General features: G+C 43.7%; 1 protein-coding gene across 1 annotated transcript in view; it reads left to right on the top strand.

Moving 5' to 3' along the window:
• EHD2 (EH domain containing 2) overlaps positions 1–17724 on the top strand; it is a 77883-nt gene that overhangs the window by 29349 nt on the left and 30810 nt on the right. Inside the window, exon 3 of the mRNA XM_073598687.1 lies at positions 8998–9410. Coding sequence (XP_073454788.1) covers positions 8998–9410 — 413 coding nt within the window. The remainder of the gene's footprint in view (positions 1–8997; positions 9411–17724) is intronic.

Raw genomic sequence — 17724 nt, 5'->3', positions numbered from 1 at the left:
CCTTTCCTCCTCTGGTAGTCCCCCCTCCCCTGTATCCCTGGTTCAGTAATGGGCTATATTATTCAGATATGGTGCGTATCCTTGCTTACATCACTCTCACCTCATTGTCCCATTTCTGGGCTAAGTGGGCCATTGGGATGCAATGTCCCCCAATATACTGTAAAAGTTTTATTTCAAATTTATTTTTTTATAATGTTTTGCATTTATTAATCCATGTTTTGGGTCTTCCTGGTACTTGCTTGTCTGTCTCCCCAGCTCTACACGCTGACAACTATATTCAAAACCGCAATATTTTTTTTTTTTTCATACTGTGAAGTGCTGGGCTTGTTGTTATACAACCCTTACTGTGTGACCCTTTTTTGCTACTTGATTATGTTATTTGTTACTATTGTATACTATGGCCATTAAACGCAAATTTCTTTGGAAAATAATGGAATTACAAAAAAAAAAAAAAACAAAAAAACAGCACAAATGGACAACCCCCGTCAATGGCTCCTTCGACAAAAGTCCATTAAAGGGAAGTTCCACCCACTTTTTCATCTGCACACCACCCGCTTCAAAACTGACCAAAAAAAACCCCAAACCACAGCATTGTGGGTTTTTTTTTTTCTCTCTCTCTTAACCTTGTTTCTAGGGCTTTCATTATTTCCTCCTGCTTCCTCCCTCCGTGGCGATGTACATCATTTCCTGCGGCGCACTGGCTTCTGGGAGATGTGTGTCATGATTGCCAGGAGTCAGTGGGCACTGCTGCCTCTTGACTGATTAGCTTCGTTGCCATAACAATGAGGCGGGCATTTCCTCTGACCCTGCTGATTGTAATGGCAACCAGAGACATGTTCTGCGCTGCACCCTGTGTTTAATGCGCATGCGCGAGATCGGGAGGTGCATGTTGGGTAGCCAGCAGCACCTTCTCCCGGAAAAGAGTCCTAGTGGGCTTCACATGGCCACAAGCAAGATGTAAGCGCTCAAAGCAAAGACAAAAAGGCAAGTTTAAAATAAATAAATAAATGTAAAAAAAAAAAAAAAAAAAAAAAAAAAAAGGGAGGAAATACAGCAGCGGTTTTACTGACAATATCATTTATAAAATGGCATTAATAACAGAACAGGTGCCAATAAAATAAAAATGTGAGTGGAACTCCGCTTTTGACTTTTGCTGAGCTGGCACCTACTGTTAGAATTTAATTCACTTCCTATGAATCAGCCATCTTGCTTGATATGCCCGAATCATTGGGTTAATGTAGAGTTGATGTCTTAGGTCTTAAAGAAGTCATATACAGCCTGATTGGTATTATTACAAATTAGATTCTGGGTCGAAGCATTGACTTCTTTGACCTCTCTAGGAAGTGTAAACATAAATGTTGGAGGTTCAGTACAGTGCCTTGAAAAAGTATTCATACCCCTTGACATTTTTCACATTTTTTCATGTTACAACCAAAAACTTAAATGTATTTTATTGGGATTTTTTGTGATAGACCAACACAAAGTGGCACATACAGTAACTGTAAAGTGGAAGGAAAATGATAAATGGTTTTCAAGATTTTTTTTACAAATAAATTTGTGAAAAGTGTGGCGTGCATTTGTATTCAGCGCCCTTTACTCCGATACCCCTAACTAAAATCTAGTAGAACCAATTGTCTTCAGAAGTCTCCTAATCAGCAAATAGAGTCCACCTGTGTGTGATTTAATCTCAGTATAAATACAGCTGTTCTGTGAAGCCCTTGGGAGGTTTGTTAGAGAAACTTTAGTGAACAAACAGCATCATGAAGCCCAAGGAACACACCAGACAGGGCAGGGATAAAGTTGTGGAGAAGTTTAAAGCAGGATTAGGTTATAAAAAAAATATCCCAAGCTTTGAACATCTCACAAAGCACTGTTCAATCCATCATTCAAAAATGGAAAGAGTATGGCACAACTGCAAACCTACCAAGACATGGCCGTCCACCAAAATGACAGGCCGGGCAAAGAGAGCATTAATCAGTGAAGCAGCCAAGAGACACATGATAACTCTGGAGGAGCTGCAGAGATCCACAGCTCAGGTGGGGGAAACTGTCCACAGGACAACTATTAGTCGTGCACTCCACAAATCTGGCCTTTATGGAAGAGTGTCAAAAAGAAAGCCATTGTTGAAGGAAAGCCATAAGAAGTCCTGTTTTCAGTTTGTAAGAAGCCATGTGGGGGACACAGCAAACATGTGGAAGAAGATGCTCTGGTCAGATGAGACCAAAATTGAACTTTTTGGCCTAAAAGCAAAACGCGATGTGTGGCAGAAAACTAACACTTCACATCATCCCCAATGTGAAACATGGTGGTGGCAGCATAATGTGATGCTTTCTTCAGCAGACAGGGAAGCTGGTCGGAGTTGATGGGAAGATGGATGGAGCCAAATACAGGGCAATCTTAGAAGAAAACCTGTTAGAGTCTGCAAAAGACTTGAGACTGGGGCGGAGGTTCACCTTCCAGCAGGACAATGTCCCTAAACATACAGCCAGAGCTACAATGGAATGGTTTCGATTAAAGCCTATTTACGTGTTAGAATGGCCCAGTCAAAATCCAGACCTAAATCCAATTGTGAATCTGTGACTTGGAAAAATGCTGTTCAGAGACGCTCTCCATCCAATCTGACAGAACTTGAGCTATTTTGCAAAGAAGAATAGGCAAATATTTCACTCTCTAGATGTGCAAAGCTGGTAGAGACATCCCCAAAAAGACTTGCAGCTGTAATTGCAGGAAAAGGTGGTTCTACAAAGTATTGACTCGGGAGCTGAATACAAATTCACACCACATTTTTCACATATTTAAATTGTACAAAATGTTGAAAACCATTTATCATTATCCTTCTACTTCACAATTATGTGCCACTTTGTGTTGGTCTATCACATAAAACCCCAATAAAATACATTTATGGTAAGTTTTTGGTTGTAACATGACAAAATGTGGAAATCTTCAAGGGGTATGAATACATTTTCAAGGCACTGTATATACTACACATCAAGACTTTGAAATCTTAGTGTCAAAGATACATAAAAAGTAAGGATCAAAGTATAGCATCTGCGTGCCTGTCATTGCAAGTCAAGAATTGTGGCTTCCAGGACTTGAGTGACCGATTTTAGGATGAGCACATATATATTTCTGCTTGTATATGACCAAAAAAACAGAGCCAAAGCAAAAATTGGCTTTTTTTGCCATGGAAGTTAACCAAGTGTTCTTATTTATTGTTATTATACAGGATTTATATAGCTCCAACAGTTTGCGCAGCGCTTTACAACGTGAGGGCAGACAGTACACTTACAATACAAATCAATACAGGAGGGATCCGAGGGCCCTGCTCGTTAGAGCTTACAATCTAGAAGCTTATGACACATACTTCATACAAAGCTGGAAGTTTTTACTTTTCCTTGCTCCAGTATATATTAAATTGATATAGTCTACATACCACCCTTCCTGTGCTGCTCGTGTCTATGTGCTGAGCAGGTGTCAAGGTGGATATGTAACAGACCCTGGAGAACAGTGTGCTGGATTAATAGAATCCAAACTTGCTCCAGCTTAACCAAAGCGAGGATCATGGAAATATAGAAGAGAAATTACACATATTAGGCCAGGCTTAAGTACATTTTAATAAACATTTTGCAGTTATCCACAGCTATTGGCTTGCTCTCGTTCATCATGGAATTATTTGCTGTCCAGTTCTGGATAAACTGTTTATAGCTTTTCTCATACCAAATACAAATGTTACCGCCAACATGTTTTCAGACTCAAGTTAATTTAAATAGTAATGCTGAAACCAGATTGGGCTTATGTAATAAGGCAGCCATATTACTCATATTATAAAATCAGATTTGGATCTCTTAAAGCCCTTTCACACTGGGGCGGTGTGGGTGGTAGCAGTAAAGCGCCGCTAGTTTTAGCGGTACTTTACCGCTGTTATAGCGTCACTGTTAACACCCACTTGCGGCCCAGGAAAGGATTAAAGGCGTCTGTTGTGGCGCTGCCGAAGCGCTTTGCAGGCATTTCGGCGGCGCTGCCTCTTCATTTCAATGGGCAGGGCATTTTGGGAGTGGTGTATACACTGCTCCCGCACTGCCCCAAAGATGTTGCTTGCAGGATTTTTTTTTTCCCTGTCCTGCAAGAGCACCGACTCAATGTGAAAGCACTAGGGCTTTCACACTGGGGTCGCTTGAGATGCGCTTTACAGGCACTATTTTTATCGTTAAAAGGCCTGAAAAGCGCCCCAATGTGAAAGGGGTCTTATTGTCAGGCTAAGGAAAGATAAACACTGATTGGTTCCTGAGGTTACTAAAAACATGACTTAAGCCTCGTACACACGATGCGATTGTTGGCAGGGATTGTCTGCTGACAGACTGTTGTCCTAAAATCTGACCGTTAGTACGCTCCTTTTGACAATTGTTGTCCAACTTTTGGCCAACAAATGTTGGATGGCAGGCTAGTAAATTTTTGGCGGACAAGGGTCTGTTGTCTGACTTTCGGATGGTCAGTACACAAATCCGTCTCACAAAAGTCGATAGTACAAACACGCATGCTTGGAATCAATGCTCACCAAACACAAAATTAGCAGAAGGGGCCCAAATGGTGGCGCTCAAGAGCTGAAATTCCTCATAGTACGTTATTACATTCGTGTTTGTTGCACGACAGTTGTGTACCATTAGTATGCAAGACAAGATGCTGGCACACGCCATTTTGACAAAAATCAGATGCTCGGTTGGCCAACAATCGTACCGTGTGTACAAGGCTTTAGAGGTGATTGTATTCATATGTTTAAATGTATCTGTGACCAGAATAAATATAGGTAACACAAGGAATGTACAAAGGACAAGGGGGCATTGCTTACAGAGGAGATATTATTTTATTTTCCTGTAGCAAGGGGTTCCTTAAAGTAACTGTGGGTAAAGCTGAATTAAACTCCACTTAAATGTTCCCACAGGTGATTTATGTCATAAATTATCCATAATGTGCTAGTATGACCAGCACATTAGCACAATATGACAGACCTACTTATGAAATGAAGTCCTCCAGTGCTGCGCTGTCAGTGCTCCTGCTGTTCCTGGGCGCTTTCATTTTCCCCCGGTCTTCCTTCTGGGCTCCGTCTGTTTGGTCACTTGAATGGCCAGGGTGCGATGACGTCACTTCTGCGCATGCGCAAGGGAATCATGTCATCACACCAAAAAGCAAAGCCATAAGTGTGTGCCAAGCTGCCCATGCACAGCTCAATGTACATTACAGCTGACAGGCAGGGGGAAGCATTTATGACAAAAGAGACCAATAGGTCTTCTGTAATAAAAACCCTACCCGTCAGTGACTTTTTTTTTTTTTTTAAATGTGCCTTTAATTCTGCTTTAATGATCAAAAATGTATTGTATTGTAACTTACCTGTCCTTATATGTAGAGGTTGCATTTGTTTTCTTTTTTTCAGGCTTTTTCCCCCCCCTTTTATTTTTACCTGGTGATCCTGCCAGTAACAGAAAGGATTTTATTACTATATTTTCTTAAAATATTAAAGGAAGTCTATGGTCACAGCATCCACTTTCATTTTCTAACATCAGCATTGTAATATAGCAATACAAACAATAGTTATTTTTAATAATCCAATATAAGCTTACTTGAAAAATCTCCTTTCGTGATACCTGCTGGTCATCTCCTTCCACAACTTCCAGAATTCCATACATGATTTGCAGCTTCTCTGCTGTGTACTTTCCATTTCTAAGGCCTACATATGCCATGGTTTTGGGGCGTGTAGTAGTAGGGGGCGCTATACGTGTTCAATTATGACATTCCTTATACATGCACAGTTTAAAGTGCATAGTGCTAATTAATGATATACAGTTAATCAATCCAGTGCTGAAATTGATTTGACAATGATTCAAATGAATACGTCAATGCTGATGTGTCAAAGGAGATGTGATTGGGAACCTTGTAGTTTCAACACTGCGATAGCCCATTTAAAAAATAGATAAAAACGGGACCATAGTATAACATCATTTATTTAAAAAAATGAATATAAAAACATGGGCCAGATGGCTGCTTACATTGGTTGGTGCCTTAGCCTGGCACTGAGGATTTCAGACATGAATCGCCAGACAGATGGATACCGCAGCCATCCCGCTTGCGCTGTTTGTTGATCGCCAATCACATCTCCTTTGGCACATCAGCAGGACCAGTGATCCACGCTAACAGCTTTACCTGATCCTTTTTTAGTTTAAAAGGTCATGGTGGTCTGGTGAGTAGGCGATTCACTCACATTCACTGGGTGATCTACATGAGGTTTGCTACTGGTGACAGTTGTAAGAAATGAAGCTGCACCCAAAAAGATTTATGGACTTTATTTTTGACGTATTAATTTGAATCACTGCCAAATCAATTTCAGCACTGGATTGTCAGGATTTATTTATTTCCTATATATCATTAATTAGCACTATGCACTTTAAACTGTGTATGTATAAGGAATGTCATAATTGAACACATATAGCGCCCCCTACTACTACACACCCCAAATCCTACAAAGACACCACTATGCACTTTGAGGGGAGCAGCTTATTTTTCTAGATTTCACTATTAAGCACAATTTGCTATTCCATAGCGCAAGGCAGTGGCGTGGCTAGGGGGTGGCTTATGGGGCTATAGCCCCGAATCTGGGGCCCATAGCCCCGAGTCTCTGCAGGGGTCCCCAAGAGGCAGGGAGACTCTCTGGGGACCCTGATCTAAGGGGGAGGCTCTCTGGGGACCCTGATCTAAGGGGGAGGCTCTCTGGGGACCCTGATCGAAGTGGGGGGCTCTCTGGAGACCCTGATCGAAGTGGGGGGCTCTCTGGGGACCCTGATCGAAGTGGGGGGCTCTCTGGGGACCCTGATCGAAGTGGGGGGCTCTCTGGGGACCCTGATCGAAGTGGGGGGCTCTCTGGGGACCCTGATCGAAGTGGGGGGCTCTCTGGGGACCCTGATCGAAGTGGGGGGCTCTCTGGGGACCCTGATCGAAGTGGGGGGCTCTCTGGGGATATACACACACACGTATATTACTGTATATACCGGTGTATGCCCACCCAAGCGTATGACTTTCTTTACTACGCTGCTATGGGCTCTAGCCCCAGATCTTTTGTAGACCAAGGAACGCCCCTGGCGCAAGGTCTTTTTCATGTTTACATATCCCATGGTACCTTGCAGCCTGCAAGAAGTGATTCCTATACTGACTCCACCTCCTGAAACTCCTCCTCTCCACACCTCTGTAGGTCAGAAGGCAGGCTCTGTGGAATGTGTGACACAGCAGTGCCTACTCACAGGACATAGTGACTACGTGTCTCAGAATTCAAGGAAGTAAATGTGCAGGAATCTACAATCTTCAAGATTGTTCATAGTAATAGGAGTAGGCTAGAAATAATTGAAATACAATGTGAGAATGAATATATCATTTTGACCATCTATGCGCTTTAACATAATTATTACTAAAGGATGGTATAGAAGTAAAAAAAAAAAAAAAAAACCCAGGAAAAGAATTGTATTTTGGGGCAAGACAATTGCTGATTCCCCGGTCAACCCTGTCTGTGTTGATGGGGGAATAGTGGTTACAGGAAAGAAATTTACACTGTGTATGGCCTGCCTAAGGCAAGACAGGATACATCTCACTTGGGGTGGAAGGGGGTATATATTTTCCTCTGGACTGATAACTCAGTTTGAATGAAGCTAAATAGTAATGGTCAGATGTCTTTTTTTCAACCTAGTTAACTATGTGACTTTACACCATGTGACTTTACACTATTGTAAAATAAACTTTCAGAAGTGCACTTCCATGGCCCATCTCAGTATGTGAAGAACGAATTGCTAAAAATATTTTATTGTGTGTGTGTGTATAATATATATATATATATATATATATATATATATATATATATATATATATATATCTTACACAGTTTGTTTACCTCAACAAACTTATTCCACATTATGCATGTCTAAAATAAGTCTAAAGCCAAACTTGTAAATAATTTTGGATAGAAAGGTGGGGGTTAGAACCTCTGTCAGGTTTTTATTGCCGTCTGTGTCCTGTGGGGCGGGGAGGGATTTGATCTCAGTGTTTGTCTGCATTTGTCTTGTTGATTACTGTCACAAGGATAGAAAGTGAAGCAAAATCCAAAATGTCAGTTGTTAACAAAACAAAATAATATTTCAATGTTACAATGACAACTCTCAAAAGGGGTACTTCCCTCACTTTGGAGAAATCCGCTCTTACTTCTCATTATGTCTGCTGTGCAAATAAAGGGAGGTTTTCCAAAGAAAAAAAAAAAAAAAAAAAAAAAAAAACACCTGGCAGGGTTACCTAATCTAAAATGATAAACATATTTGGATTTAGCTACACATTAAAGTACATCTACGAGAAAAGCGTTTTTTGTTTAGACTTGGATGGAGTTTTTAGGAGTTTGAAGCCCTGTCAGATCTTTATTGCTGTTGGTTCCCCTGTTAGGGAGATTCATTCTCTCGAATTGTCCTGATCACCGATGTCACTGGGAAAGATTCATTGAGTTGAAGGTTTCCAAAGGCATCCATGACAGTCCTTGCAATTGAGACTTCATGCAGAAGACTATGGGGCTTATTTACGAAAGGCAAATCCACTTTGCACTACAAGTGCAAACTACAAGTGCAAAGTGCATTTGGAAGTGCAGTCGCTGTAAATCTGAGGGGTAGATCTGAAATGAGGGGAAGCTCTGCTGATTTTATTATCCTTTGCAAGTTAAAATGCTGTTTTTTTATCTTCCTTGCATGTTGCCCTCGGATCTACAGCAACTGCAATTTCAAGTGCACTTTGCACTTGTAGTGCAAAGTGGATTTGCCTTTAGTAAGTAACCCCCGGTATGACACTGACGATTACCTTCCTTACCTCTAAAAAGGATGGCTGAATTGAACTTATATTTTGTTAGCCTTTCATGCATCCACTTTAATGAGTCTGTGAGATGGCATCCATTTTTTTCATCTTGTTTTTTTCATCTTGCTTCAGGTTATGACTTTCCATCGGTCTTGCAGTGGTTTGCTGAGCGAGTGGATCGCATCATCCTTCTGTTTGATGCCCATAAGTTGGAGATTTCTGATGAGTTCTCAGAAGCCATTAGAGCCCTCAAGGGCAATGAAGACAAGATCCGTGTTGTTCTCAACAAGGCCGACATGGTGGAAACACAACAACTGATGCGTGTCTATGGTGCACTCATGTGGTCCCTGGGCAAAGTGTTCAATACTCCTGAAGTGCTTAGAGTCTACATCGGTTCCTTCTGGTCTGAGCCACTCATGATTTCTAACAACAGGCACCTGTTTGAGCTGGAAGAACAGGATTTATTTCAAGATATCCAGAATCTGCCCAGGAACTCAGCCCTACGTAAGCTCAATGACCTGGTAAAAAGGGCTCGGCTTGTTAGGGTAAGAATTTTGTATTTTTATACATCAGCCTGCTTAGCTCTTAATAGAGCTGGCCACACGCATTGCAATCTGATCGTACCCTATTACAAAGAAAGGTGGTGAAAAGGTTAAATAGCTATCTTTAGCTTTTCACAGCTCTTCATGCTAAAACAAACTGCTGCTTTTTACTAGATGGCGTGTTACTTCAGAGCCTTACCACACTAAATATTCTCGCAAATATTTTTTACAGCTCTTTGAAGCCTGGACATAGGAAAATGCATTGTTTTCACATGGGCTGTTGACACCAGAACATTGTGCATTTAGCCCTGGTTCACATTGATGCAATTTGACATGTCAAATTGCATGTCAAATCTGCGGCCATTGCCGGCAATGGCAGCATCAGAATCGGTGCAATGCCGTATCGTACTGATTCCCAAAAGTAGTTTCTGTACTACTTTTGGCGATTTCAGGGTGCGTTTTTTTTTTTTTTTTCTATTGACCGCACAGATGTCTCTGAAATCACCCCCCGAAGTCGGGACTGACATGCGGGAATGAAATCGTGCAAGTTCAGCTGATCTCGCACTATTTTATTCCCGCAGTCAGTGTGAACCGGGGCTAAAGCATTTTCAACAACCATTGTAGTTTGGGGAAATGTTGCATAAAATGCCCATTCCAAACACGTACAAGAGTGCCACAAGTACCAACTTCTTAAAAAAGCTGGCAAGGTGCCCTCCCCACGTTGAGGGCATGTGGTCTAATATTTGTTCAGGAGGGAAGGGGGGGGCCTAACACGCTCCCCCCCCCCTCATCCCTCCATCCCTCCACTGTCTGGCTCAACAGGCATGCAGATAAGAGTCTGGTATGGATTTTGGTGGGGAGCCCAGGTTTTGTTTTTTTTGTTTTTGTTTTTTTTTAATGTGGGGTTCCCCTTAAAAATTTTAAGGGGGGAGCCTTGTCATCCCCCCCCCCCCTCTTTTTGCTGTATGGAGTTCCCCTTGACATCCGTACCAGACTCTCATCAAAGATAAGGGTGGTCATATTTATCTATTTATGTATTTATTTTTGCACGGGATCCCCCATTAACACCTTTACCAGGATAAGGGTCTGGTATAGATGTAAGTAAGTCATTGTCTGTTTGATTACAAATAGAACAAAGCAACCGGGAACTGTCATTTACCAAGAATTCAAACTGCATTATTTCACCATCTAAGCCCCGGTTCACACTGAGCTGCAGGAATGAAGCAGTGCGAGTCCAGCTGAACTCGCACGATTTTACTCCTGCATGTCAGTCCCGATTTCGGTGGCGATTTTACAGACATCTGTGCGGGTCTCTGCACAGATGTCAATGGAAATCGCACCCTGAAATCGCAAAAAGTAGTACAGAAACTGTTTTTTTTTAAATTTTAAATCGGTGCAGCTTCATTGCCGCCGATTTCACATGTCAAATCGGACCAATGTGAACCAGGGCTAAACGTCAGTTCTGCTGTAGTAGGTTGTATACATCGTACAGATGTGCCCCTTCACAGGCAGGTTAAAGACAACCCCCAAGAATGTTATTTAAATGAATTCTGCATTTTTAATGTTTATCTTATTAAAATTGCTGCTCCCCACTAAAATATTTTTTTTTTTTGCCTTGGTTCCTGTTCTGCAGGGTAATTCCTAGGCCCCCATGCCACTTGTTTTTGGCAATCCCTTTCCTATTAGGCTCTGTTTCCGCTAGTATAACTTGACAAGTCACAGCCCATTAATTTCAATGGCACCTGTTTCCACCTATGCGACTTAAAATTGCTGCGACTTTGAAAAGTTTACTGCACTACTTTGATGCGACTTTTGATGCAACTTTGATCCAGAGACTGTACAGTTGGATCAAAGCTGCACTCAAAGTCGCATCCTAAATCGCTCGACTTTGTGGTTGCAATAGTGGAAACAAAGCCTCAGCCTACAAAATGGCCATTACTGATTTCTAAGTTTCAGCTTCCTTTTGATGTTAATGAGCTTTCTATTTGGCGTCCGAATTTTTGTAAACCTCAACAAATATACCAAACTGTACCCAGGTATATTTTGGCTCAAAGCTACTCTACCAAAAAATATTCATCAAACTCTCATAAATGTTACTTAAATGTTTACATTTGCGTGAGTAATAGAGAGAAAAACACAGTCTCTGTTCAGGTCCAGTTTTGTACTGTACGGTGGGTCTTCAGATATCGGTCTACTTGGCTGATGGGTGAAACAAGTTCTTTTGAAAGTGAATCTGGGGGAGCTCCCTCTTATTGAGCCATTAAGTTGGACAGCTGCTGTTACACATATCTTGGTATCACACGTGTTTTCATCCAAGTAACATAGGCACATGTTTAAACAGGAAAGTAGATATATAGACCTCTCACTGTGAATAGACTGATATCCATAAACGCACAGCATGGGCTCAATTAACAAGGTCACACAATCGCAGGGCAGGGAGCCATAACAAGGATGTATATGGCTCTATTAGATCCATATGGAAGTGGTCTAAAGGGAAAGGGGGTCACATTCGTACATTGGAGAGCTTGTTCAAAAAAAGTAGTACAGCAAAGTTTCAAAAATATGATTTGAAGAGACCTACGTTTATTTAAATATAGATTATAAATTAGCCCTATAGATGTGCAAGACAGATCCTGTATTATAACTTGATATTTTGTCAGTTTTTCATTTAATCGTAACTAACCAATCTCAAAATATACCACCAACCCTGGATGCAAAGGGGGATATCTACAGAGCATTGAACATGTCTTCCACTAAACATTTCCTAGTGGTGAATCAATCACTAGATTTGATTCCTGCACCTGGCAGATTGACCTGCAGTGACAATTTGGCGAATGTCAGATTCACTGCTTTAAACAAAATTATTCCTGTGGATATTTTTTCAAGACTGGCCTAACTTTATTTTGCCTAAAACATTAGATAACAAAAGAGTTGTAGTGTAGCATCTTATTGTGACTGCAAGTACCTGTGTTAAGCTGGCCATACACTATGCAAATGTTGTCTGGTTCCTGAGGAACTGGCTGAAATGCGCTCAGTGGATGGCCCGTTTAGCTGCTTCCGGCCAGACATCCCTCCACTAAAAAAAAAAAATCAAAGAAGTCAGATGAAAAATTTTGGCTGGTCTGAGACTGCATCTAATCAGATGCAGCTGCTGTTCAGTTATTTTGACAGCCGGTGGGGGGTGGTTGTCAAAATACAATAGCTGAAGCGAGAGATGTGGATAGAGGAATCTATTAGCTTTTTCTCCATTCAGTCTGCAGATTTACTGAATTCAGAACTGCAGATTTTCTGCCCCCAACCACTCCCCTTTAAGCTGCAAAGGCAGCAGTGGGAACTAAATTCTCTGTCTTGTTTGATGGGCACTACCACCCACCAAACAGGACCTATTCAAGTGATTGCTCTTCAGTAGGCATCATAAATGTAAAGGAACCCTCAGTGTATGGCCAGCTGTCAACTTTCCTGTGCTTTTACAGAAAAGATGTTTATGATACACAATGCTTTTTCAAACAACATTCAGTTAGGGTTTACATCTTCTTACTAATAACATTTATAACAAGCAATATAAAGCTACCTGGCTCTTTAGGCTACCTGTATTCACAAAATGAGTCAATAGTAACTAGATTTTTTTCCAGTCAATTTTCTATTAATTTGAAATTTTTATTAAAGTAATCTTCTCAAAAGCATGACTTTGGCAGGATATACAGCATCTCAAAAGTGAGTACACCCCTCACATCTTTGTAAATATTTTATTATATCTTTTCATGTGACAACACTGAAGAAATGACACTTTGCTACAATGTAAAGTAGTGAGTGTACAGCTTGTATAACAGTGTAAATTTGCTGTCCCCTCAAAATAACTCACCACACAGCCATTAATGTTTAAACCGCTGGCAACAAAAGTGAGTACACCCCTAAGTGAAAATGTCCAAACTGGGCCCAAAGTGTCATGCCCCGTACACACGGTCGGACATTGATCGGACATTCTGACAACAAAATCCATGGATTTTTTCCGACGGATGTTGGCTCAAACTTGTCTTGCATACACACGGTCACACAAAGTTGTCGGAAAATCCGATCATTCTGAACGCGGTGACGTAAAACACGTACGTCGGGACTATAAACGGGGCAGTGGCCAATAGCTTTCATCTCTTTATTTATTCTGAGCATGCGTGACACTTTGTGCGTCAGATTTGTGTACACACGATCGGAAATTCCGACAACGGATTTTGTTGTCGGAAAATTTTATATCCTGCTCTCAAACTTTGTGTGTCGGAAAATCCGATGGGAAAATGTGTGATGGAGCCTACACATGGTCGGAATTTCCGACAACAAGGTCCTATTACACATTTTCCGTCGGAAAATCCGACCGTGTGTACAGGGCATTAATATGGTGCAGTGTGGGATGTGGCATCACATGATAAGCTAAACTGTGATCCCCACCTGTGGAGAGAGAGAGCTGCACACCCCTAAATCCTGCACTCTGTACGTAGCGCACTCCTGATCTTTGTACATAATGCATCCCTGATGCACTCCTGGTATTTATTGCCCCTTTATGATCCCCCAATTGTTGGTGCAATTGCCACACCCACTGTTTGATGTGGGGTGGGGTTGCAGATGAGTTCCTGATCCTAGTCTCTGAGAAATAGAGCCCTGGATACATTTATATAGTCCTACAGATACAACTGGCCCTTTGAGGGCAGCCATAGGCTGATTTGGCCCATGATAAAATTGAGTTTGACACCCCTGCTCTTTGGCCTGCTTTAGGGTCAGCATAAACATTACAATCTGACTGCACAAACTTTCTACAATCAACTTTAGATTTACCACAGCTATTTAGCACGAGGGCTTTCTTAAACTATCCAGGCAATCTGTATCCAATCAGGCAAGCCCTTGCACTACATAGTTGTTGGTGGTTTTAGACTTGCCTTTTACAGGCAAAGTTACCTGCACTTCCTGTATTCTCCAACAGAATGTATGGAGGACACTATTACTTGCCTTCATCTAAGAAAAGTCTGTCACAGCCAGGATGGAAGGAGATGAAGATCTGCATGCTGAAAGCTTTAGACCCCATCCTCTGTCCACCAGTATGAAATAGCTTTTTTTTATTTATTTTTTTTGGGTGAAGTTATCCTTTTAGGTGGTTATGTTTTTTGTTTTTCTATAGCATGGCTGTTGCTTGAGAAATGGATTCTGTTTTAGCAGGGAGACTGCATCATATACAGTAGGTGAAATATTGAATACGTCACCATTTTTCATGGTAAATATTGCAGGTCATGTCAATAGCACCTTTAGACCGGGTTCACACTGATGCGAATTGGATGCCAGTTTCCCTGCATCCTATTTGCATGACAGGAGAGTGTGACTGGGTCTCAATGGAGCTGGTTCACACATCTCCGGGGCAGCCGCGGAGCGCACAGCAGAAGGGTCCAGTGCGTCTTTGGCTCAGTTTCAAGTCTGAATTCAGGCAAAAATCTGGACATAATTCGGACCTAAACTGGTGAACAGGGACACACCAGACCCCCTGCTGTGCCCTGTAGCTGTACATAGTGTGAACCCAGCCTTAGAAATAGATTTACCTAGAAAAATGGTGACGTGTTCAATTCTTATTTTACCCGCTGTATATTATACTCCGTTTTTCTAGACTACGCTAGTAATTTTTGTGATTGCACCTGAACACATGGAAAAGTATGTCAGCCTGTTAGTGAGGTACAAGAAAGGTAAAGACCTTGGCAACGACACTGAACATGGAAGAACAGGCCTGTTCTGACACCAGAAGATTCTGCTTCTCGTTCTGGTCTCTGGCAGACAGACTGGGAAAATGGTGTGTGACCCAAAGCCAGCACATTCCTGTCAGTTTACTCACAGAAAGAGAGAGTTTGAGTGGGGGAGAGAGGAAAGAACAGCATGTGAGAGAACAAAAGCTGTAGTGTAAGAGAAACATTACTGAGAGGAAAATAATGGGATGGTCATAGGAATAAAAAAAGACCTGACACCTGTCAATCATGGTCTCGTACAAAGCCAGCCTAGTCCCTCATGTTCCCCCTATTTGTGCCACTGTTCCCTACCATTCCACATGCCCATTATTCTTTTGCTTGCACTTGAGTTTTTTTTTTCTTGTTTAGCTTTAGTCGGACTTCCCTAAAATGTACCACCACACACTATTTCCTTTCCTATCCTCTCCATTTTGCCTGTTTTTTTCCTGTTGGCTTTATCACTAATTTGTCTTCTCTTTGCCTTTGTGTTTGCTTTCTCCAATACAACCTGTCTTGCTCTAACATACCTTTGCCTTCTAATGATCTGTTCAGCAGTCTCTTACCATGGTCATTTACTGTCTCTCTACTCATATGGGCTGCTGGTCTGAACTTTCCATACTCTCTTCCCACCAGTGACTCCTGATCTCCCCCCCACCAGTGACCCCATATCTCCCCCCCCCACCAGTGACTCCTGATCTCTCCCCCCCACCAGTGACTCCTGATCTCTCCCCCCCACCAGTGACTCCTGATCTCTCCCCCCCACCAGTGACTCCTGATCTCTCCCCCCCACCAGTGACTCCTGATCTCTCCCCCCCACCAGTGACTCCTGATCTCTCCCCCCCCACCAGTGACTCCTGATCTCTCCCCCCCACCAGTGACTCCTGATCTCTCCCCCCCACCAGTGACTCCTGATCTCTCCCCCCCCACCAGTGACTCCTGATCTCTCCCCCCCCACCAGTGACTCCTGATCTCTCCCCCCCACCAGTGACTCCTGATCTCTCCCCCCCACCAGTGACTCCTGATCTCTCCCCCCCACCAGTGACTCCTGATCTCTCCCCCCCACCAGTGACTCCTGATCTCTCCCCCCCACCAGTGACTCCTGATCTCTCCCCCCCACCAGTGACTCCTGATCTCTCCCCCCCACCAGTGACTCCTGATCTCTCCCCCCCACCAGTGACTCCTGATCTCTCCCCCCCCACCAGTGACTCCTGATCTCTCCCCCCCACCAGTGACTCCTGATCTCTCCCCCCCACCAGTGACTCCTGATCTCTCCCCCCCCACCAGTGACTCCTGATCTCTCCCCCCCCCACCAGTGACTCCTGATCTCTCCCCCCCCACCAGTGACTCCTGATCTCTCCCCCCCACCAGTGACTCCTGATCTCTCCCCCCCACCAGTGACTCCTGATCTCTCCCCCCCACCAGTGACTCCTGATCTCTCCCCCCCACCAGTGACTCCTGATCTCTCCCCCCCACCAGTGACTCCTGATCTCTCCCCCCCACCAGTGACTCCTGATCTCTCCCCCCCACCAGTGACTCCTGATCTCTCCCCCCCACCAGTGACTCCTGATCTCTCCCCCCCACCAGTGACTCCTGATCTCTCCCTCCCCCCCACCAGTGACTCCTGATCTCTCCCTCCCCCCTCACCAGTGACTCCTGATCTCTCCCTCCCCCCTCACCAGTGACTCCTGATCTCTCCCTCCCCCCTCACCAGTGACTCCTGATCTCTCCCTCCCCCCTCACCAGTGACTCCTGATCTCTCCCTCCCCCCTCACCAGTGACTCCTGATCTCTCCCTCCCCCCTCACCAGTGACTCCTGATCTCTCCCTCCCCCCTCACCAGTGACTCCTGATCTCTCCCTCCCCCCTCACCAGTGACTCCTGATCTCTCCCTCCCCCCTCACCAGTGACTCCTGATCTCTCCCTCCCCCCTCACCAGTGACTCCTGATCTCTCCCTCCCCCCTCACCAGTGACTCCTGATCTCTCCCTCCCCCCTCACCAGTGACTCCTGATCTCTCCCTCCCCCCTCACCAGTGACTCCTGATCTCTCCCTCCCCCCTCACCAGTGACTCCTGATCTCTCCCTCCCCCCTCACCAGTGACTCCTGATCTCTCCCTCCCCCCTCACCAGTGACTCCTGATCTCTCCCTCCCCCCTCACCAGTGACTCCTGATCTCTCCCTCCCCCCTCACCAGTGACTCCTGATCTCTCCCTCCCCCCTCACCAGTGACTCCTGATCTCTCCCTCCCCCCTCACCAGTGACTCCTGATCTCTCCCTCCCCCCTCACCAGTGACTCCTGATCTCTCCCTCCCCCCTCACCAGTGACTCCTGATCTCTCCCCCCCCCCCCCCCCACCAGTGACTCCTGATCTCCCCCCCACCAGTGACTCCTGATCTCTGCTCACTAGTAAAGCTGGCCATAGATGAGTAAGCTTTTTTTTTTTTTTTGTTCAAACAGCGGGTTAAACAAAAAAAAAAAGAAGAAAAATATGACCAGACGCCTCCATCCACACATTTGTAGTGGATGATGGAATCCTCCCACTGAGTCATTTGTATTCTGACAGCCGG

This window comes from Aquarana catesbeiana, linkage group LG09, assembly GCF_042186555.1.
Source record: "Aquarana catesbeiana isolate 2022-GZ linkage group LG09, ASM4218655v1, whole genome shotgun sequence".
NCBI lineage: Eukaryota > Metazoa > Chordata > Amphibia > Anura > Ranidae > Aquarana > Aquarana catesbeiana.
The sequence above is the reverse complement of the archived record's forward strand: the minus strand, read 5'-3'. Positions and strand labels throughout refer to the sequence as shown.